General features: G+C 45.9%; 1 protein-coding gene across 1 annotated transcript in view; it reads left to right on the forward strand.

The window, feature by feature from the left end:
* The window catches only part of LOC124593877 (probable G-protein coupled receptor 158), a 343981-nt gene that overhangs the window by 224881 nt on the left and 94917 nt on the right, over positions 1–24183 (forward strand). The window contains exons 7-8 of the mRNA XM_047132224.1: positions 5677–5912; positions 21987–22231. Coding sequence (XP_046988180.1) covers positions 5677–5912; positions 21987–22231 — 481 coding nt within the window. The remainder of the gene's footprint in view (positions 1–5676; positions 5913–21986; positions 22232–24183) is intronic.

Consider the following 24183-nt stretch of genomic DNA (forward strand, 5'->3'; position numbering starts at 1 on the left):
CTTTTTTACCTTATCCTCTGTATATTCTTTTCTTGCTAAATGCCAGATATAATCGAAAATTATTTTCCTCGTCAAATAATTCTGATTTTTCCACTGTTGAAATAATTTTCATTAAAACATGGTGATGTACTTACATTCTTATTTATGCACAGTATAGACTTTGTAAAATGTAAATACCGTGTTCACTTTCAGATATTCCGTCTCTCTTGTAGAAGAACAATGGTAGGAAAAAGACCAAGATCTCTTGCAACCTTGTCAATGAGTCACTGAAACAAAGCAAACAACGCAGTAAAGACTAAAAAGACACGAAAGCAGAAAATTCATTTCTGTAATAGGCGTGAACTGACAAGTTCTGTTGATTAACCAACAGTTAGTGAGTCCGCAGCTCGTGGTCGTGCGGTAGCGTTCTCGCTTCCCGCACCCGGGTTCCCGGGTTCGATTCCCAGCGGGGTCAGGGATTTTCTCTGCCTCGTGATGACTGGGTGTTGGATGTTGTGTTATGTCCTTAGGTTAGTTAGGTTTAAGTAGTTCTAAGTTCTAGGGGACTGATGACCATAGATGTTAAGTCCGATAGTGCTCAGTGCCTTTTGAACCATAGACAGTGAAACCCAGGTAACAGGTTCAGAAAAGGACAGGATCAAACATCAACACGTGGAAGGGAGACCCAACAGATAGTTCGTCGCTTTCACCAAATTAACATTTATTTAAAAAAAAACATACTGATCAATTAAATACCAGTTTAATAACATGAAAACCACTAGAATTATAGTGACATATATGTGAACTTTGAGCTCTGCTATTTTTCTGTCTATTTGACAGAGTGTGTTGTCGCAGGGCGCCATGCTTTCGTAGAAGCTCAAAGGAAGGTTGTAGGCACTTTTGAGTCAAATTTCAGTCATAAGCGTCGCAACGGCAGACGGTGAGTGTGTCTCAAAAAAGTGATCCTTTAACTGTGTTGCACAGTGTAAAATAGTCAGATCATCTGCTAAATGTGAGCAGTACTAATACTTGTCATTCCTTATTTATTTGGTACCTCAGTTTTATTGTTCTAAAAGTCCCATGTATCTAGGAAACATTAAAATCAGAGGTGACAGCAAGTTATTTCCGGCGGCGGAGGAACGAGGGGAGCCAGTAACATAAAGTAACAGCCACTCTGGCAGAAATTCTCCCTAGGTCGAGACTGAAGGTTACCGGAATTTCTCGGGTGAAGATCGGAATACGTCATACCCAGAGAACATCCACGTTTAGGTCTTCACCGTCTGCCGGACTATAAACAAGGTCGAATAATTCGACTGAGGGACATGGTGGCAGATTTCACAGACAGTCGTCCGCAGAGCGATGACTGCATAACAAATGATGACGAGATGGACTCAGGACAACACTGTGGCAAAGAAACAGGACTTGCATGTCCACCTAGAAGGACTACGTGAGAGAATGCGTATTATCGTAGAGCAGGTTATGATGAATGGAGGGATGACAACAGCTGAAATCCCTCCCAAAGATGATGGTAGTGTGTCACCAGGAACCGTTTGAGAGAGATTACTGGAAGCTAGTTGAGATCTCGAGCTGCCATTTGTCGTTTACTGCTGACACCACACGACACACAATGAAGTCTTACACCATAGTGAACTGGATCATTACATGGCATTCTGTGGTGTTCAGCGATCAGAATCGTCTGTGTTTGTCGACGCCAGTGTGTCCATAGACGATCTGGTGAAAGGTCACAGGAAGCAGCTGTTCTCGAGACCCATACTTCTGCAACTTCTGAAATTATTGTATGGTGAGGTAGTTGATATGAAAATAGAACCGTTTTGGTAATTTCTGAACGGAAGCTGAATGCTGCTAATGTACGACAAGACGCGCTATCATCATACACTCAGGTGAGGAAAGTCATGGGATACCACGTAACATCGTTTCGGACCTCTTTGTGCCCAGCGTACTGAAGCAACTCGACGTAGCATCGACTCAAAAATTCGTCGAAATTTCCCTGCAGAAATATTGAGGAATGCTGCCTCTATAGCTGTCCATAATTGCGAAATTGTTGCCGGCGCAGGATTTTGTGCCCGAACTGACCTTTCGATTACGTCCCATGGATGTTCGATGGGATTCATATCATGCGATATGGGTGGCCAAGTCAGACGCTAGAATTGTCCAGAATATTCTTCAAACCAGTCGCGAACAACTGTGATCTGGTGGTTTATGGTCATCCATAAACATTCCAACGTTGTTTGGAAACATGATATGCATGAACGGCTGCAGATTTCTCCAAGCAGCCCGACATAATCATTTCCTCCAGTTCATTCCATACAAACACAGCCCACAGCATTGTGGAGGCAGTACCAGCGTGTACAATGCTTGCTGACAACTTAGGCCCTTGTCTTCGTGGGGTCTGCGCCATATTCGAACATTTCCATGAGGTATCAGCAACTTAAACCGGGACTCATCGACCAGGGGACAGTTTTCTGTCGTCTAGGATCCACATGCATTGGCCACGCGTCCAGGAGAGGCGCTGCGTCAGACGTCGTGCTGTTAGCAAAGACTCTCGCGTCAGTCGATTGCTGCCGCAGTTCATTAACGATAAATTTTGTCGTGCTGTCCTAACGGACATGTTCGTTGTACGTCCCTAATTGATTTCTGCAGTTATTCCACGCAGTGTTGCTTGACGGTTAGCACGGACAACTCCAAGCAAACGCCCCTTCTCTCGATCTTTAAGTGGAAGCCGTCGGCCCCTGCTTTGTACGTGGTGAGAGATAATGCCTCAGATTTGGTATCTTTGACACACTCTTGACACTGTGGATCTGGGAATATTGAAATTCCTAAGGATTTCCGAAATTGAATGTCCAATGCGTTTAGGTGTAGCATTCATTCTGCTTTCAATGTCTGTCAATTTCCGTCGTTGGGCCGTAATCCCTTCGGAAACTTTTTCAGATGAAACACCTGAGTGCAAATGGAGCTCCACCAATGGAATACCCTTTTATACTTTACGTACGTGGTACTCTCGCCGTCTGTACACGTGCATATCGGAGTCCTAATACTTTTGTCACCTCACTGTATGCCTCATGGTCAGGGTACAAAATAACAGGATAATGCGAGACCACACACTACAGTATACATCGCAGAAACTAAAACTAAACTAAATTTCGTGCGAACAGGCCTTGGCAGGCCCAATGGTACCGACCGGCCGCCGTGTCATCCTTAGTCCACAGGTGTCACTGGATGCGGATATGGAAGGGCATGTGGTCAACACACCCCTCTCCCAGCCGTATGTCACTTTACGAGACCAGAGCCGCTACTTTTCAGTCAATTAGCTCCTCAGTTTGCCTCACAAGGGCTGAGTGCACCCCGCTAGCCAACGGCACTCGGCAGACGGGACGGTTACCCATCCAAGTGGTAGCCCAGCCCGACAGCGTTTAACATCGGTGATCTGACGGGAACCAGTGTTACCACTGCGACAAGGCCGTTGGCAGTTTACATCGCAGGCAAATCTTTAACTGTGCTGCCCAGTTCCTTGACTTGTTACCCATCAGCATGTCTGCAGCGCAATGAGAAGACATACACTTCGTCAGGAGCCTTCAGCCAGCAGTCTCCATGAACTGACGCAGTACATGTTTCAGGCGTGGCAACAAATTTCCCAGTGTCTCATTCAGAGGTTGTTTGCTCACATGCCACAACAAACGAGTGCACGTACCTATGGCATCGCACCTGAAATGGCTCTGAGCACTATGGGACTTAACTTCTGAGGTCATCAGTCCCCTAGAACTTGAAACTACTTAAACCTAACTAACCTAAGGACATCACACACATCCATGCACGAGGTAGGATTCGAAAATGCGACCGTAGCGGTCGCGCTGTTCCAGACTGTAGCGCCTACAACCGCCCGGCCACTGCGGCCGGCCCTACCTGAAACTGATGTTGATAATGGACATGATTTAATAGGAATACACTTCATCCCTTCTACATGAGTCGATGAGGCTCTATCCAAGATGAGATACTGCCTCATTCCCACCAAAGAAATCGTTGACACGGTCACAAATTTCATTTGGTACCCCATATAATCGTTGGTGAGGGGTTGAGTGAAATACTACACTCCCGGAAATTGAAATAAGAACACCGTGAATTCATTGTCCCAGGAAGGGGAAACTTTATTGACACATTCCTGGGGTCACATACATCACATGATCACACTGACAGAACCACAGGCACATAGACACAGGCAACAGAGCATGCACAATGTCGGCACTAGTACAGTGTATATCCACCTTTCGCAGCAATGCAGGCTGCTATTCTCCCATGGAGACGATCGTAGAGATGCTGGATGTAGTCCTGTGGAACGGCTTGCCATGCCATTTCCACCTGGCGCCTCAGTTGGACCAGCGTTCGTGCTGGACGTGCAGACCGCGTGAGACGACGCTTCATCCAGTCCCAAACATGCTCAATGGGGGACAGATCCGGAGATCTTGCTGGCCAGGGTAGTTGACTTACACCTTCTAGAGCACGTTGGGTGGCACGGGATACATGCGGACGTGCATTGTCCTGTTGGAACAGCAAGTTCCCTTGCCGGTCTAGGAATGGTAGAACGATGGGTTCGATGACGGTTTGGATGTACCGTGCACTATTCAGTGTCCCCTCGACGATCACCAGTGGTGTACGGCCAGTGTAGGAGATCGCTCCCCACACCATGATGCCGGGTGTTGGCCCTGTGTGCCTCGGTCGTATGCAGTCCTGATTGTGGCGCTCACCTGCACGGCGCCAAACACGCATACGACCATCATTGGCACCAAGGCAGAAGCGACTCTCATCGCTGAAGACGACACGTCTCCATTCGTCCCTCCATTCACGCCTGTCGCGACACCACTGGAGGCGGGCTGCATGATGTTGGAGCGTGAGCGGAAGACGGCCTAACGGTGTGCGGGACCGTAGCCCAGCTTCATGGAGACGGTTGCGAATGGTCCTCGCCGATACCCCAGGAGCAACAGTGTCCCTAATTTGCTGGGAAGTGGCGGTGCGGTCCCCTACGGCACTGCGTAGGATCCTACGGTCTTGGCCTGCATCCGTGCGTCGCTGCGGTCCGGTCCCAGGTCGACGGGCACGTGCACCTTCCGCCGACCACTGGCGACAACATCGATGTACTGCGGAGACCTCACGCCCCACGTGTTGAGCAATTCGGCGGTACGTCCACCCGGCCTCCCGCATGCCCACTATACGCCCTCGTTTAAAGTCCGTCAACTGCACATACGGTTCACGTCCACGCTGTCGCGGCATGCTACCAGTGTTAAAGACTGCGATGGAGCTCCGTATGCCACGGCAAACTGGCTGACACTGACGGCGGCGGTGCACAAATGCTGCGCAGCTAGCGCCATTCGACGGCCAACACCGCGGTTCCTGGTGTGTCCGCTGTGCCGTGCGTGTGATCATTGCTTGTACAGCCCTCTCGCAGTGTCCGGAGCAAGTATGGTGGGTCTGACACACCGGTGTCAATGTGTTCTTTTTTCCATTTCCAGGAGTGTATTTGCAAGCCAAGATATACTACATCACTGCCCTGATGCATCGCTTTGAACATAGCCTGCAGTGTATTTAAGAATTTTGGAGCAAAGTATTCTGAGAAGTCCAGATGAGTATTTTGGCTGCTGTAAGCCGGTTCCAGCAGGGAGGCAACTCCGGCGCTCTGCTGCGCAGGATCCTGATCGAGTTCCGGACGCGCAAGGCCCACCGCTGGGTGGTGCGCGACAAGGACCTGCTCAAGTACCTGTCCGGCATGGTGGTGGTGGCGCACGGCTACATGGCCGCCTGGACCGCCTCGACGCTCAACTTCCTGGCCGACGGCCACGAGCTGGTGGCCCGGGGGCGCACGCCCGACGGCCGACACTTCCTCACCTGCCGCGCCCTCTGGTGGGACTACGTCACAGAGGCCGGTAAGCGGCGCCGCTCCTGCGTAACATTTCTGTACCCCAGTGGCCATCTACTAGTGTGTACTTGGTACTAGAGTCTTGGTACTATATTGCTTAAACATTCTCTCATCATATAAGGCTTACATATTAAAATATCGCTATTTTTACTTGCTTTGATCTTTTCAAGACTTTTAACTGTGTAGATGAAGTTACTCTTTTATACTAAGTTTAGTATTATCGAACTGATGGTTGCAAAAACAACTACACTACTGGTCATTAAATTTGCTACACCACGAAGATGACTTGCTACAGATGCGAAATTTAACCGACAGGAAGAAGATGCTGTGATATGCAAATGATTAGCTTTTCATAGCATTCACACAAGGCTGGCGCCGGTGGTGACACCTACAACGTGCTGACATGGGGAAAGTTTTCAATCGATTTCTCATACGCAAACAGCAGTTGACCGGCGTTGCCTGATGAAACGTTGTTGTGATACCACGTGTAAGGAGGAGAAATGCGTACCATCACCTTTCCGACGTTCATAAAGGTCGGATTGTAGCCTATCGCGATTGCAGCTTATCGTATCGCGACACTGCTGCTCGCGTTGGTCGAGATCCAATGACTGTTACCAGAATATGGAATCGGTGGGTTCACGAGGGTAATACGGAACGCCGTGCTGGACGCCAACGGTCTCGTATCACTAGCAGTCGAAATGACAGTCATCTTATCCACAGGGCTGTAACGGATCGTGCAGCCACGTCTCGATCCATGAGTCAACAGATAGGGACGTTCGCAACACAACAAACATCTGCACGAACAGTTCGACGACGTTTGCAGCAGCATGGACTATCAGCTCGGAGACCATGGCTGCGGTTACCCTTGACGCTGTATCACAGACAGGAGCGCCTGCGATGGTGTACTCAACGACGAACCTGACTACACAAATGGCAAAACGTCATTTTTTCGGATGAATCCAGGTTCCGTTTACAGCATCAGGATGTTCGCATCCGTGTTTGGCGACATCGCGGTGAATGCACATTGGAAGTGTGTAATCGTCATCGCCATACTGGCGTATCACCCGGCGTGATGGAATGGGGGCCATTGGTTACACGTCTCGGTCACCTGTTGTTCGCATTGACGGCACAGTGGACGTTACATTCGAGATGTGTTACGACCCGTGGCTCTACCCTTCATTCAATCCCTGCAAAACCCTACATTTCAGCAGGATAATACAGGACCGCATGTTGCAGGTCCTGTACGGGCCTTTCTGGATACAGAAAATGTTCGACTGCTACCCTGGCCAGCACATTCTCCAGATCTCTCACCAAATGAAAAAGGCTGGTCAATGGTGGCCGAGGAACTGGCTCGTCACAATACGCCAGTCACTACTCTTGATGAACTGTGGTATCGTGCTGAAGCTGCATGGGCAGCTGTACTTGTATACGCCATCCAAGCTCTTTTTGACTTAATGCCTAGGCGTATCAAGGCCGTTATTACGGTCAGAGGTGGTTGTTCTGGGCACTGATTTCTCAGGATCTATGTACCTAAATTGCGTGAAAATGTAATCACATGTCAGTTCTAGTATATTTGTCCAATGAATACCCGTTTATCATCCGCATTTCTTCTTGGTGTAGCAATTTTAATGGCCAGTAGAGTAGTTTGAATAATATGTAGCAAACAGATTGCAAAACGTTCTGCTGACTAAGTGAAACACGTCTCGAAAGAGAGACAATTTTAATGACTGCTGCGAAACCCCCAATCGTAATAAACTTCCAGAAATGTCTCACTTCATCCATTGAGTCCATAGATGATGGTATAACGGGTGTACAGTAAATTTTTCCACGGTTTCCCACCAGAATTTCGTGATAATTAAGCCAGTGTGTCCTTGAACTGACTTAGTGAGCCCCATCGTAGGAATTCTTCTCGCCTGTTATTTGGAGATGCTCTCGTAGTTTTATGTCCCCTTGCCGTAGTGGCGCCGTCGGATACTGAAAGTGCAGTAGTACTGTCTATGTTTTATCTAATGAGGCCCGAAGAAGCTTTTTTGTACAAATAATTTTTACATTGGACGACATTATGGAGCGTTTATTTAAGAAACGCTGTAAAATGAACTTGTTCCCACTGATTATAAGCTAACTGTGAACGTTACGAGAGAATAGTTTACCGCATGATCAGATAGAAAGGTCTCCTGTCGGCGACTGCAGACTATGCCACCCAGTCTGTAACTTGAGCTTACAATCGGTATGGTTCGTAAGAGATCGTACATCTTCGGCTACGCCAAAGTTATTCATTTATTTATCAATATCAGCTTTTGCTGGCATTGTAAACTTACTCAGAGGTTTTATTTATGACCTGTAGACTCCTCCTAATGTCTGAGTGGCAAAAGGCAACATTTGTTTCTAAATATTCATTAATAACAGCTACTTGTTTCTCGCCGGAATAAATGTTCTTTACCTGCGTATCTCTTTTCTGAGTTCACTAGCGACTTCTGCATCGGTACCTCATCCAACTGGCTCTGAAAGTGCCAGATGGCCAACCGCTCCTGCTAGCCAGCGTGGGAACCTACCGCTCGCTCCTGACTGTACGTAATTCAATGCTGATTAATTCACTTCACGTATGTGAAATAGCAAAATTGGAAATGAATTAAAATGCTCTCATATGCAAATAATGAGTGCCTTACACTGCGGACAAATCACAATTGGATTGCCATAAGGTTCAATTTTGGATTACTGCTGTACCATGTATATGTGTAAAATCTTCCACTTAATATCCAAGCAGAATTGTTACTGACTGCAGACAATACTAGTGTTATAAGAAACTTACTTAAAGAACAAATTGTTAATGATGTTTTCATAGACGTACTAACTTATTCTTTGAAAATGAACTCAACTTTAATTGTCAGAAAACGCGCTGTATTCGGCTTTGTACAATAGACAGATTCATAAAAACAGTTGATCTAGCACTTCATCTGGAGTCAGTAACAGGGTCGAATGTGCCAAATTGTTATGTACGTAATGAAAACTTCAATTGGAAGAAACCTATTACTCAAACAGTTAAGTTCACCTGCTTTTACTATTCGTATAACTGCTCGTCTTGAAAACAAAGGGATCAGCCTCGTCACATATTTCGCAATTTCCACCCAATAATGTCTTATGGAATACAAAATTGTTTAGGCTTTCATCGCCACTTGTTGACAAACTGCCTGTTGGCTTCTGTCTCGGGTTCTTCGGTCGACGTTCGTCTGATGATTTTTCTGACGCTTCGCCAGCACGAGTGGCTGGCAGTGTCAAAGTTTCAACCTCCATTGCTGGGTGTGAACTGGAGCCAGGATCCGTTTACGTTTACCCTGAGGCTTTCTTCTTTCTTGTTGAAGCTTTCTTGTGTTTGTGTACTTCTGCAGCTTCTCTGAACAAGCGGGTTTTTCTACAGCCAGAACTTCAAATTGTTCAAATGGCTCTGAGCACTATGAGACTTAACATCTTAGGTCATCAGTCCCCTAGAACTTAGAACTGCTTAAACGTAACTAACCTAAGGACATCAAACACATGCCCGAGGCAGGATTCGAACATGCGACCGTAGCGGTCGCGCGGTTACAGACTGAAGAGCCTAGAACCGCTCGGCTACACCGGCCGGCCCAGAACTTTCGTGTCGGCGAATTTTACTACCTGGTCGGTCACACAGTGCGTGCTCTGACACCTGCCCCAACCTACAATGTCGCCTATGTTCTGTAATCCTGGGGTTGATCGATCGTCCAGTAATTCCAATATAAACTTTTCCGCATGTGCATGGTATGCGGTATATTCCTGACATTGCAAGTGGGTCCCTTTTCTCCTTTGTCGATCTGAGACACTCTTTGATTGTCTTTGTCGGTTTGTAAATAGTTTTTACGCCGTGTTTACGCAATATACGGCCGATTCTGTCCGTCACCGCCTTTCTGCCATACATTCCCAGAGTGACAGACAGAATCGGCCGTATATTGCTCAAACACGGCGTAAAAGCTATATACAAACTGACGAAGAAAATCAAAGAGTATCTCAGATCGACAAAGGAGAAAAGGGACCCACTTGGAATGCCAGGAATATACCGGCTGTGGCAGAGCACGCGCTGAGACCGACCACGTAGTAAAGTTCCGCGACACGGAAGTTCTGGCTGTAGAAAAAAAAACTATCACACCTGCTTGTTCAGAGAAACTGTAGAAATACACAAACACGAGAACAGCTTCAACAAGAAAGAGGAAAGCCTCAAGGTAAACGGATCCTGGATTCCCGTACTGTAGCGAACGACCGTCGCAGGTAGCAAGAGGAGAACCGCACCGGAAATGACACGGGGAAGCTCTCGGAGGTTAGAGCGCCAGGTACATGTAGTCTGCGGCCGCGAGCTCGGCTCCAGTTCACCACCAGCAATGGAGGGTGAAACTTTGTCAATGCCAGCCACTCGTGCTGGCGAAACGTCGGAAAAATCATCAGACGAACGTCGGCCGAAGACCTGAGACAGAAGCTAACAGGCAGTTTGTCTTATGGAATAGTTTTATGGGGTAATTCATCACTTAGAAATAAAGTATGATTTGCACAAAAGCAAAACCCTTAATTATTTTGTAGCTTTATCTTCAAGGAGTCATGTCTTTTGACTGCATTTTCACAAGTACTAAGTGTACTAAGTTATATATACCCATCTGCTAATGAAATTCGTCATAAACGTGTCACCGTTAACTGGAAAGAAGGCTAGAATGAACATTCACCCAAGATGTCACACCTAATTAGAACCGAATTAAGAAGGTTTCAGATTTTCATATTCCCTGTCACAAATGTTCGAGACCTAACCCCATCCAAATGGGACAAGGAAGATGTTATAACTTATAGAAGTGAGCTTATTGTGAAAGTACTGTATGTGACACTGGCTCAGAGAAGCAGCAGTAGGACTCATTCTGGACTGCCCATACCATGCTTCTTCTAAAGGTGATCTGAAGTGACACCTAGTGCTGAGATATATTAAATTTATACAGTTACCTGTAAATAAGATCACTAAAATGTCAATCATTACAGCTCATACCTGACTATCATGTGACACTTCACTGCTGAAGTAAGTCACGGCAGTGAGTTGCTGTGTATGTGCTAGTCATTTATATGAAATCAGCGCAGTAAGAATAACATAAAGGCTTAGGCGTGCCCATGGCCACAAGTCAATGATGCTGCCCAAATTATCACTCCATCAGTATAGACTATCTAGCGTGTCATCACTTACAGTGATGTAATGTGGCATAAGAGCAGTGGTCATAAAAGTATCCTAGCCTGCAGGGACTGGAGATAGGTGCCACCAGTTGTCAGTGACACCAGTTTGCTGGTATCACTGAGGGGGTTGGGTTGTTTGGTGAAGGAGACCAGACAGTGAGGTCATCAGTCTCATCGGATTAGTGAAGGACGGGTAAGGAAGTCGGCCGTGACCTTTCAAAGGAACAATCCTGGCATTTGCCTGGAGTGATTTAAGGAAATCACAGGGAACCTAAATCGGGATGGCCGGATGCGGGATTGAACCGTCGTCCACCCGAATGCGAGTCAAGTGTGCTAGCCACCCCGTCTTTAGCATGAAAAATTAAAATAAATAACACTGAGAATACTTAAGAACTTCAACAGTGCAATCCAATCCCCCAGTCTGCTGTCGCTGAATACAGTCCATCCCAACCAGTATGGGAACCGAAATTACGAAGGGAATTGCAAGCAATTGACCTTTTTAGTCGAGTACCCCGGAAAATGCCTAGCGAACAGTGTTATGTCAAAATTCACGTCGTCGGTGGGCCAGACAACACAGAAACTCAATGTTACCCGACTAGAGGAGTATAGTGTTGTTGACGATACGTAGTTTTGCCCCTTTCATAATGATGCAAGACGCTGAGTGGTGCCTCTAAGCCGCAGTATGTGGAGGATGTATTTCAGGGCAGTTGTGGTTCTGCAATGTTTTCTGAGTGAGTGTTGTACCAGGACTTGGACCCACTAGTTAAGGATGAACTGAATATGAATCAGAACGCTTCTTTACCAGTGACTATTTGTTACCCTGTCTTTTATATACCAGCCATGAGTTTCTGTGAAAACTCCGTCATTCTAGATAACCACAATGCCCAGTGGGATGACGATCACTCAGGCATCATATTGCCCCTCAGCTGGCCTAGTAAATCCTACAGAAAATCTCTGCAAGTGGAACAGCAATCAGTATCCGCACAACTTCTTTGTTCTACTGCAGCTTCTTCCTACGCTGCCTTCTAGGCAGGCGTATTGTATGCACTCTGTTCGTGCTCGAGCCAGCTGCCGGTCTGTGACTGCTGGTGTTCTGCCAGGCCAGTACGATCGCGTATGTTACGCTCCAGTTGCCTGACTGCCTGAAGTTCAGACGTTTGCCCGCCCTTGCCCACCTCTCAACCAAGGTAGAACAGCTACGGTATCTAATCATCAACACAGACCAAATCGTCAATATTCTATACGCGAAGATACTTATGGGCACTCCTTCTCGCTGTTTATAGGCCATTAACAAAGATAGAGGCAGTATTACACGCTTTAGTGTGATGTCTCATGGGCGTGATAATCTTATTTTTTAAGATGCTTGCGTTGTTACGTACAGTGGATAGACAGATATATGGAAACACCAGCAACACCGTAAATAACCATGCGCTGTACGAAACTGGTGGCATTCATACCACTTTCAAGTTTTAGCGGATATGTACTAGTTCCTGTATGGTTTTCAAGGCAGTTGTATGCCATTCTGTCAGCAAAATACTGGAAAGTTTCGGTGACGAACATGGAGGTCGACAGGGATCACGCACATTTCTCTCCAAAGTAGACCACAAGGCTCAATAACATTGTAATCTTCTGCCTGTGGTGGCCAGGAAAGATGCGACAATTCATGCTTGTGCACAAGAAGCAAGGCCTGGGAGATGCGAGCTGGGTGCAGTCGTCTTGAAACACGGCATCATCATACGGAACAAAACATTCTACCATGGGATGGACCTGATCAGCCAGAATAGTTGCATAATGATTGGCTGTAATGCGACCTTTCAGAGTGAAAAAAAAATGGTTCAAATGGCTCTGAGCACTATGGGACTTGACTGCTGAGGTCATCAGTCCCCTAGACTTAGAACTACTTAAACTTAACTAACCTAAGGACATCACACACATCCATGCACGAGGCAGGATTCGAACCTGCGACCGTAACAGTCGTCCAGTTCCGGACTGAAGCGCCTAGAACCGATCGGCCACCGCGGCCGGGGCAGAGTGACAATGAGGCCCCTGGAAAACCACGATATGGCAACCCGATCGTCACCGAACGCCCATCATGTTTCACTATTGCAACGTAATCGACCAGAAGTTCAAAGCAGTGAGCAACATGACTCATCCGACCAAATTACTTTCTTCCATCTCTCAATAGCACAGGTTTTATGGATTCGGCACCACTTTTTCCTGTTATGGTCATTTGCTTCATTGATGGGTGGTTTTGGAATTCCAGCTCGCCCTGCAATTCCTTGCATGTGGAACTCCCTCCGTGTTGTTTTTGTGCTGACAGGACTTCCGAGTGGAACATTCAGTGGTCTTTGCAGCCGTCGTCTCCTTATTTTTCATCAAAATCCTCTTCAGCTACCTGTGTCACGATCACTCCACACACACACACACACTCACACACGCACACACTCTCTTTGGTCCGCGTTGTGACTTAGCGGATAATGTTTTCCCGCTTTCCTGTGCGCGGTGTAGATCTTCCATACGGAGACTCTAGAAACACCGATGACTTCGGCTACCGTGGTTACGGAAGCACCCATCAAAAGACCACCAACAATGTCCACGTTAGAACTGACTTAGCTCCGACAATGCACTCACAACTACACAGAACCCAGTTCTAAGCACGACTGACATTGACTGCGTATTGAAGACATTGCAGAACCGCCGTTCATTACCAAATACAATAAGCCGACGTGCAGGTTTGGCTAGCTTTTGCATTTGTGTTCACGCAGATATTTCTCGTGGTGTTTCCTCATTTTCGTCGAACCCCTGCATACATATTTGTCTATATGTTGTAATGCAGCACGAGAATAGCACAGAGTAGGTCATTTTGATTTGTCTGTTCTGACGTTTAGCACATATTTATGCTAATACAACTTGTAGTTAACTAGGCACATTGCTGTAAGTGAAACGCCAAACACAAATTTATTTCTTCGAAAGAGCTTCATACGAATGGATTTCATCATTGGCGGTGCAATGCTGAAGATGTTCATGGAAACTCCTCATTGTGTTGTAAATCATTTCTTAAGAAACGGCCCCCACCTCTTAGAGTGCTGCTTTCATCTCATCAGTACTGTGGAGCTACTGTGAAAAAACTTTGTCCTTGAGATGATCCCACAGAAAAAAGTGAAGCCTGTAAGATGAGGTGATCTCGAAGATCATGAGATATCATAGAGTAATCGATGTGGAAAGTGGCGCCTCAGTTTCGTCGTTGAACCTAACCGCCGGATGAGTTGTAGCCCCATCTTGCTGAAACCATGTAACGTTTAGATGCAGCTATAGAATGAAGAAACTATTAATCTTCAGCTCATATCTCTAGGAACCGGCTTTCACTGGTCGGCCAGTGGTATAGTTTTCTTTTTTTCTTTTTTTTTAAAAAAAAAGGTCACTCTTCCAATGAGCTGTCCAATATTGCGGTTTCTTGAATGAGACGCGGGCTTTTGTCTGAGTAATACTGGAACTTTTCTTTATTCTCATATCCATTCTGATGGAAGTTAACCTCACTGTACATCACAACATTTGTCATAAATGCGTCATTCTTCTCACTTCCGTCTATTCTGGTCCGTTGTTGTTGTTGTGGCCTTCAGTCGTGAGACTGGTTTGATGCAGCTCTCCATGCTACTCTATCTTGTGCAAGCTTCATCATCTCCCAGTACCTACTGCAACCTACATCCTTCTGAATCTGCTTAGTGTGTTCATCTCTTGGTCTCCCTCTACGATTTTTACCCTCCACATTGCCCTCCAATACTAAATTTGTGATCCCTTGATGCCACAGAATATGCCCCACAACCAATTCCTTCTCCTAATCAAGTCGTGCCACAAATTTCTCTTCTCTCCAGTTTTATTCAATACCTCCTCATTAGTTATGTGATCTACCCATCTAATCTTCAGAATTCTTCTGTAGCACCACATTTCGAAAGCTTCTATTCTCCTCTTGTCTAAACTATTTATCGTCCACGTTTCACTTCCATACATGGTTACACTCCATACAAATACTTTCAGGAACGACTTCCTGACACTTAAATCTATACTCGATGTTAACAAATTTCTCTTTTTCAGAAACGCTTTCCTTGCCAGTGCCCGTCTACATTTTATGTCCTCTCTACTTCGGCCATCATCAGTTATTTTGCTCCCCAAATAGCAAAACTCATTTACTACTTTAAGCCTCTCACTTCATAATCTAATTCCCACAGCATCACCCGATTTAATTCGACTACATTCCATTATCCTCGTTTTGCTTCTGTTGATGTTCATCTTATACCCTCCTTTCAAGACACTGTCCACTCTATTCAGCTGTTCCTACAAGTCCTTTGCTGTCTCTGACAGAATTACAATGTCATCGTCAAACCTCGAAGTTCTATTTCTTCTCCTTGGACTTCAGTCCCTACTCCAAATTTTTCTTTTGTATCCTTTAGTGCTTGTTCAATGTACATACTGAATAAGAGCGGGGATACGCTACAAACCCTGTACATTCCCTTTTTCAAGCACTGCTTCCCTTTTGTGCCCCTCGACTCTTTTACCTGCTGTTCGGTTTCTGTACAAATTGTAAATAACCTTTTGCTTCATGCATTTTATCCCTGCTACCTTTATAACTTGATAGAGAATATTCCAGTCGGCCGGCCGCTGTGGCTGAGCGGTTCTAGACGCTTCAGTCCGGAACCGCGCGACTACTATGGTCGTAGGTTCGAATCCTGCCTGGGGCATGGATTTGAGTGATATCCTTAGGTTAGTTTGGTTTAAGTAGTTCTAAGTTCTAGGGGACTGATGACCCTCAGATGCTAAGTCCCCTAGTGCTCAGAGCTATTTGAACTATTCCAGTCAACATTGTCAAAAGCTTACTCTAAGTCTACAAATGGTATAAAAGTAGGTTTGCCTTTCCTTAACCTGTCTTCTGTGGGAAGTCGTAGGGTCAGTATTGCCTCGCGTGTTCCTACATTTCTCCAGAATCCTAACTGATCTTCCCTGAGGTCGACATCTACCAGCTTTTCCATTCTTCTGTAAAGAATTCGTGTTAGTATTTTGCAATCGTGTCTTATTAATCTGATAGTTCGGTTATTTTCACATTGTCAGCACGTGACTCCTTGGGAATTGGAATTGTTACATTGTTCTTGAAGTCAAATGGCATTTCGCTTGTATCATATATCTTGCTCACCAGATGGATTTGTCATGGTTGGCTCTCCCAAGACTATCAATAGTTGTTACTTAATGTTGTCTACTCCCAGGGCCTTGTTTCGACTTACATCTTTAAGAGATTTATCAGATTCTTCGCGCAGTACCATATCTCCCATCTCATCTTGATCTAAGTCCTCTTCCATTTCCATAATATTGCTCTCAAGTACGTCTCCCTTGTATAGACCTCTAAATAATTCTTCCACTTTTCTGCTTTCCTTTATTTGCTTAAAACTGGTTATCCATCTGAGATCTTGATATTCATTCAGGTAGTTCGCTTTTCTCCAAAGGTCTCTTTAATTTTCCTGTAGGTGGCATATGTCTTTACCCTGGTGATATATGCTTCTAAATCCTTGCACTTGTCCTCTAACCATTCCTGCTTGCCATTTTGCACATCCTGTCCATCTCATTTCTTATGTGATTGTATTCCTTTACGCCTGCTTCATTTACTAAATACTTGAATTTTCTTTTCTCATCTATTAAATTCAATTTCTCTTCTGTTACACAAGGATTTCCACTAGTCCTCGTCTTTTTACCTACTTGGTCCTCTACTGCCTTCATCTCTACTGCACTCCTTTCCCCTGATCTTGCCAATCGTTTCCTAATGCTTCCTCTGAAACTCTCTATAGCCCCTAGTTCTTTCAGTTTATCCAGGTCTTATCTCTTTAAATTTCTACCTTTCTGCAGTGTCTTCCGTTTTAGTTTATAACCAATAAATTGAGGTCACAGTCTACATTGGCCACTGGAAATGTGTTACAATTTAAAGTCTGGTTCCTATATCCCTGTGTTTTCATTATATAATCAGTCTGAAACCTTCCGGTGTCTCCAGGTCTCTTCCACGGATACAACCTTCTTTAATGATTCCTAAACGAAGTGTTAGCTATGATTAAGTTATGCTCTGTGAAAAATTCCACCAGGCGGCTTCCTCTTTAATTACTTTCTCCCAGTCCATAATTCACCTACTATTTTTCCTTCACCTCCTTTTCCTACTACCAAATTTCAGTCCTCCATCACAATTAAATTTTCGTCTCCTTTAACCATCTGAAGAGTTTCTTTCATCTCATTATACCTTTCTTCAATTCTTCATCACTGTGGATATAACAGGTATATAAACTTGAACTACTGTTGTGGTACGTGCTTCGCTCCTATCTTGGTTACAATAATGTGTTCACTATGCTATTCATAAAGGCTTATCCGCGTTTTATTCATTATTAAATTACTCCTGCTTTACCTCTTTTTGACTTTGTTTTTATAACCCTGTACTCATCTGACCAGAAGCCTTGTTACCCCTGCCTATGAACATCACTAACTCCTACTACGTCTGGCGTTAACATATCCATTTACCTTCTTAAATTTTATAACTTACCTGCCCGATTAAGGGACCTAACATCCCACCCTCCTATCAGTAGAACGCCAGTTTTGTTTCTCCTGATAACGAAATCATCTTAGAGAAATCCCCACCCGGAGATACGAATGGGGAACTACTTTGCCTCCGGAATATTTTAACCAAGAGGATGCCGTCGGAAAAAATTACGGCGATTGTTTCCGCTTGTTTTGAGCCGTTCGCACGACCACACAACAAGGCCGTTTTGGTTGACGTTACAAGGCCCGATCAGCCAGTCATCCCGACTACTGCTGCCTCTCTTCAGGAGCCACACGTTTGTCTGGCCTCTCAAGAGATACTCGTCCGTTGTGGTTTCACATACGGTATGGCTATCTGTATCGATGGGGCACGCAAGCTGTCCTCACCAACGACAAAGTCCATGGTTCATGAAGGATGGGCAGGTGAGGCGGATTACAGTTTATGAATATGAAACTAAATCTTGTTTCACAGTCTTCTACAAAGACGTGAGAGAAATCTGCAATGATCTGGAATGGCGACGGACAGATAGCTGTGGGCTTCGTTTCAGAAGTAGTTGGATATTTTGCTGCTTTCTGTCATTTCAGGTCCCACACTGGTTACAGAACCCGTCTCATGCCACAGTTACATTCTCCCGGATATTGTGCTTCGCTCTGAAAGACGGAAATGGCGGTCTCTTCCACGGCGCTCTGCCCGCTGGACAGCGGCAACACTGTGCACGCGACAAGACTCCTCAGCTGCCTCAGTACGCATCTGCACTGGCCAATGTTCCATCTGAACTGATTCGTATACTGTGTGGGACCAATTAGATACAGTGAGCTTGTTTGCATCTTAGCGTGGTGGCCCTGTGGTAATAATATTCCATACTACATGTTACGGTTTAATAACTAAATCTGACGACCGATTTCTATGTAATATAAGAACGAACCCTGGGGAAGAACGAGTTGCTTTGGAAAATATCTCGTATTTTTAAAATATTTATTGATCTGAATAATACTGCGGGAACTAGTGAACAATAATTACTCTTTCAAAAAGCGATTTACTTTTTGACTTTTGAACTTTATCATATATGTGAAAGTGCTTTCATTGGTTGATATGTTCTACATGATAAGATCAAACGTAATGAATACATGCTAGCACAGTCCTCAACATGTGTAATCTATAATTCCATGAGAATGCTATAAATGTCAAAATTACGTGAGCGAAGCAGACACGGACGGGGGATCACCCTAGCAAAGATATGGGTCGCAATTGGGGAAATGCATTGAGATAAGCGACTTTGACGAAGGACAGATTATTATTACGCAAAGGCGTCAACGAGTATCTCGAAAACGGCGAACCTGGTCGAATGTTCACGTGCTGCTGTCGTGAGCGTCTACGGAAAACAGTAGGACAGTGAAACTACCACTAGGCGCTAAATGGTTGGACGTCCGCGACATTTCACAGAGCTTGGGGTTCTAAGGCTTGTCTGCTCTGTGAAGTAGGACAGATGGTGATTTATGTCATCTCTGCCGAAAGAGTACAATTCTGGTGCACGCACAAGTGTTTCAGAGTACACCTTCAATGGAAACGCGTCGGCTCATCGGGGAAATCACATTTTTGCTACACTAGGTCGATCGTCGTCTCCACAAACGGCTTCATCGAGATGAACGGCGGCTCGAAACGTGCAGCGCGCCACGCAGGCTGGTGGGAGCAGTATTATGCTGTGGGAGACATTCTGCTGCGTTTACTTGGAACCTGTGGCACTAATCGAAGACATGTTGACAGCTGCGAACCACCTGCGCCCCTTCATGCTTGACGTCTTGCTCGACGGCGATGTAATCTTTCAGGAATGTAATTAGTCGTGTCTCGGAGGCATAACCGTGTTACGTTGGTTTAAAAAGCATTTTAGTGAACTCACGCTGATATCTCAGAGAGCAAATTCACCTGATGTAAATCCTGTAGAACGCGCATGGGTCGCTAACGGCGTCCATCACCGTGTACGCAAATCAGCGACCCATTATTTACGCGAATTAGATGACCTGTGTGTAGACATCTAATACCACATACCTGCACAAACTTACCAACAAACGTTTGGGTCCATGATACGCAGAATCAGTGGTGTATTTCGTTCCAAAGACGGACTAACAGTCTACTGAGCATTTGGTCATAATGTTTTGGGTATCAGTGTACATGGCGATGCTGCGAGCACCAGTGAACGACAAGTGGCGGCTAGTGCATACAAGCCATTACGTCGTACCAGCGGCCCACTGGCAGTCATACCATCTGAAAATGGCCAAGCAATGCTTGCCTGAAAACTCGTACAGTTTGAATCATTTGATGCTGCTGGAAACCCGAGAACTCTTATTTTAATTTCGATGAAATCAGGTACGGAAACAGCTTCAACCCTGAGGAAGTGCATAGGCTACTTTAGAAAGTAAAAAGTAACATTGTCCCCCAACAGGGTGGAGTAGTGAACAGAACACCTTTTGTTCACATCAGGTAACATATATCGTGCTAAAAATTATTAAATTTGTGTTTATGGTACACGTTGTACCATAATATACAACTGCTTCAGTAGCATGAGGTGTACATATGCGAGCTTCTAGTGACGCACCTCCGATGACGCACTGCTCGGTAGCGAAGCTGTGCGTGCTGCACCGTCGTGCGCCGGGGTAGTTAGGACGGAGAGACTGGGGGATGGGGCAGGCACGTATCATGAGCTATGCATACCCGAACAGGCAGACATCTGAGAGTATCTGACGTTATGGCAGGCACAGTAGCTCAGTTAGTGACCATTATTCAGCACAGCAAAGCTACTGATGTGCAAGTGCAGCTACCATACTATAATACACTACTGGCCATTAAAATTGCTACACCAAGAAGAAATGCTGAAGATAAACGGGTATTCATTAGACAAATATACTAGAACTGACATGTAAGTACATTTTCACGTAATTTGGGTGCATAGATCCTGAGAAATCAGCACCCAGAACAACCACCTCTGGCCGTAATAACGGCCTTGATAAGCTTGGGCATTGAGTCAAACAGAGCTTGGATGGCGTGTACAGGTACAGCTGCTCATGCAGCTTCAGTACGATACCACAGTTCATCAGTTCATCAAGAGTAGTGACTGGCGTATTGTGACAAACCAGCTGCTCGGCCACCATTGACCAGACGTTTTCAGTTGGTGAGAGATCTGAAGAATGTCTGGCCAGGGCAGCAGTCGAACATTTTCTGTATCCAGAAAGGCCCGCACAGGACCTGCAACATGCGGTCGTGCATTATCCTGCTGAAATGTGGGTTTTCACAGGAATCGAATGAAGGGTAGAGCCACGGGTCGTAACACATCTGAAATGGAACGTCCATTGTTCAAAGTGCCGTCAATGCGAACAAGAGGTGACCAAGATGTGTAACCAAAGGCACCCCATACGACCACGCCGGGTGATACGCCACTATGGCGATGACGAATAAACGCTTCCATTATACGTTCACCGCGATGCCACCAAACACGGATGCGACCATCATAATGCTGTAAACATCCGAATAAATGACGTTTTGCCATTCGTGCACCCAGGTTCGTCGTTGAGTACACCATCGCAGGCGCTCCTGTCTGTGATGCAGCGTCAAGGGTAACCGCGGCCATGGTCTCCGAGCTGATAGTTCCTTCTGCTGCAAACGTCGTCGAATGTTCGTGCAGATGGTTGCTGTCTTTCAAACGTCCCCATCTGTTGACTCAGGGATCGAGACGTGGCTACACGATCCGTCGCAGCCATGGGGATAAGATGCCTGTCATCTCAACTGCTAGTGATACGAAGCCGTTGGGATCCAGTATGGCGTTTCGTATTACCCTCCTGAACCCACCGATTCCATATTCTGTTAACAGTCATTGGGTCTCGACCAACGCGAGCCGCAGTGTCGCGATACGATAAACCGCAATCGCGATAGGCTACAATCCGACCTTTATCAAAGTCGGAAACGTGATGGTACGCATTTCTCCTCCTTACACGAGGCATCACAACAACGTTCCACCAGGCAACGCCGGTCAACTGCTGCTTGTGTATGAGAAATTGGTTGGAAACTTTCCTCATGTCAGCACGTTGTAGGTGTCGCCACTGGCGCCAGCCTTGTGTGAATGCTCTGAAAAGCTAATCTTTTTCATATCACAGCATCTTCTTCCTGTCGGTTAAATTTCGCGTCTGTAGCACGTTATCTTCGTGGTGTAGCAATTTTAATGGCCAGTAGTGTAATAACGATAACAATCTGATTGTGGAACAGAGGTGGCTGCACTGTGCGGTATGGCCGCGGCGCGGCGTGTGTGGACAGGTGAGCTGCTGATGGTGGCGTTCGGGCTGCACCTGGGCTTCGCGTCTCGCAACGCGGCGTCGCCGTACGAGGAGCGGCGCTGGCTGTGCGCGGCGCTCTGCATCGAGCTGGTGGGCTCGGCCGCCTACTACGCGGCGCGCGCCGCCCTCTGGAGCCAGCTGGAGCCGCGCGCCTTCCTGCTGCTCAGCCTTGCGCGCTCCCAGCTCACCGGCACCGGCTGTCTGCTCTGCGTCTTCCTGCCCAAGGTCAGCCACCACTTGCTGTCACTGGCCCAGTTGTTACAGCCAAGCCCGATGTCGACTGTCACCTGTTCTCTATTTCTCCCTCTGCAGCTGCTTCCAACTAGCTTCGTGTTCTCCCTATATCTATGGGAGGGGCTGAAGAATATACTTCCAGGGTACAAGGACACACAGTAGAGAAAAGGAAAACAGACCCGCCAACAGCTGGTGTTGAAAGTGACCTCATTCATCTCTTGGCACTTTTGGGCCCTGGACAGCAAGATGACAAAGGCGGATCGAAGCTGGACTGCTGGAATTGCTGCAGTGTAATACGAAATGCTCTGCTGCAGTTCTTGAGGACTTTGAGGGCTGTTGCGATGCACCTTAGGCTTGTGGGCTCCTCAGGAGCGAAGATTGTGTAAATGTGCTCCAAGGTTCGGCCAGCTGTATGGACAGATGCTCTATCCTGTTGGACATAACTGTAGGTCTTTCCCTCCTTCATTAATGCTGCCACAAATGGTTTCAAAATGTTGCCAATATAACACGCCGAAGTCAGCGTCTGATGAAAGAAGATGGAACCAATAAAGTGGCCTGCAGACACTGCACACCAAACACCAGCCTTCTGGTCATGCGATGGTGTTTCGTGGACATTATGCGGATCCTCCGCTGCCCAAAACCTGTGATTCTATGAACTGACATAACCACTCAGGTAAAACCTGACTTCTTGAGATATAAATAACGGATCACAGTGAATAGCCACTCATAAAACTGGAAGAGCTTAGGAGTATTTGCTGGTTTTAATGCATGAACAACAGACACTCGGTAAGCATGCATGTGCATGTCAAGATGGAGATACGCTGGTCTCTTGTGACAGTAGTCTGATTATATGGTAGCACTCCGAATTACTCTCTGGTGTTGCAGCCAGTTTTTCTAGTGTCTGGCCACGTAAAAATGGCCCTCTTTGCTGGCACTTTGACTTCATTCAACTTCTCAGCAAACAACAGAACACACCGTTTCCATTACTCTGTTGTCACGTAACTTTCCACAACCAACACCCGTTGCTCCACTGTGAGTACCTTCGTCCCCTTTGCACGGCTCCACTCACACTGACATACCCCGCACTATCCTCTCAACTCGTGTGTATCACGTTGCGGGCGTACACGTGGGGTGCTCGTCACGGGCTCGTGGTTATATGCATACATTCTCATCCAGTCGTATCCACTCGTGCGGACCAATTTTATTGCCCCACCCTGTATAAGGTGTCCCGATAGGAATGGTCAGTGTTCAGCAAGAAGACGGGAATGATCATTTGAAGCAAAAACCTTCATATGGATATTTTCCCTACTCCGAATGGCTTCCAAAACAGAATACATTTAACATACATTGTTGTTTAGTTTCTGTATTATACAATAAATTGTTAGGTGTACACACGTACACACGCAGAACAATTATTAAATACTGAAACATATGTTTTACAAAGTATCAGTTGAAAATTACGTATTTTTGACTCGTTCCCCTCTAAGCATTGTCGTATACGTGACATTATATCTGTTCAGCGGGAACTTCAGCGAGAGATGTTTTTAATAGTTTCCACAACGAAACTCTGTCTCGAAATCTGGCAGAAAATCGAAAGAGGTTCTGGTAGTACGTAAAGCATACCAGCGGAAAGACACAGTCATATCTTCAGTGCGCGATATCAACAGTAATATTATCAATGACAGTGCCACTGTCGCGGAGACACGAAGCACAATTTTCCGTATTCGAATCTATAGCAGCTGCCAAATGAGTAACTTAAGAGTAGATATCATCTGTGTAGCGAAGCAGTTTAAACTACTTAATAAAGACAAGACCTCCTATCCAAATTGTATGCCAGATTCCTTTCAGAGCATGTTGATTCTATAGCCCCATGCTTAGCAATCATATATAACCGCTCGCTCGACGAAATATCTGTACCAAAGACGAAAAGTTGCTCAGGTCAC

Source organism: Schistocerca americana, chromosome 2, assembly GCF_021461395.2.
Source record: "Schistocerca americana isolate TAMUIC-IGC-003095 chromosome 2, iqSchAmer2.1, whole genome shotgun sequence".
Taxonomy (NCBI): Eukaryota; Metazoa; Arthropoda; class Insecta; order Orthoptera; family Acrididae; genus Schistocerca; species Schistocerca americana.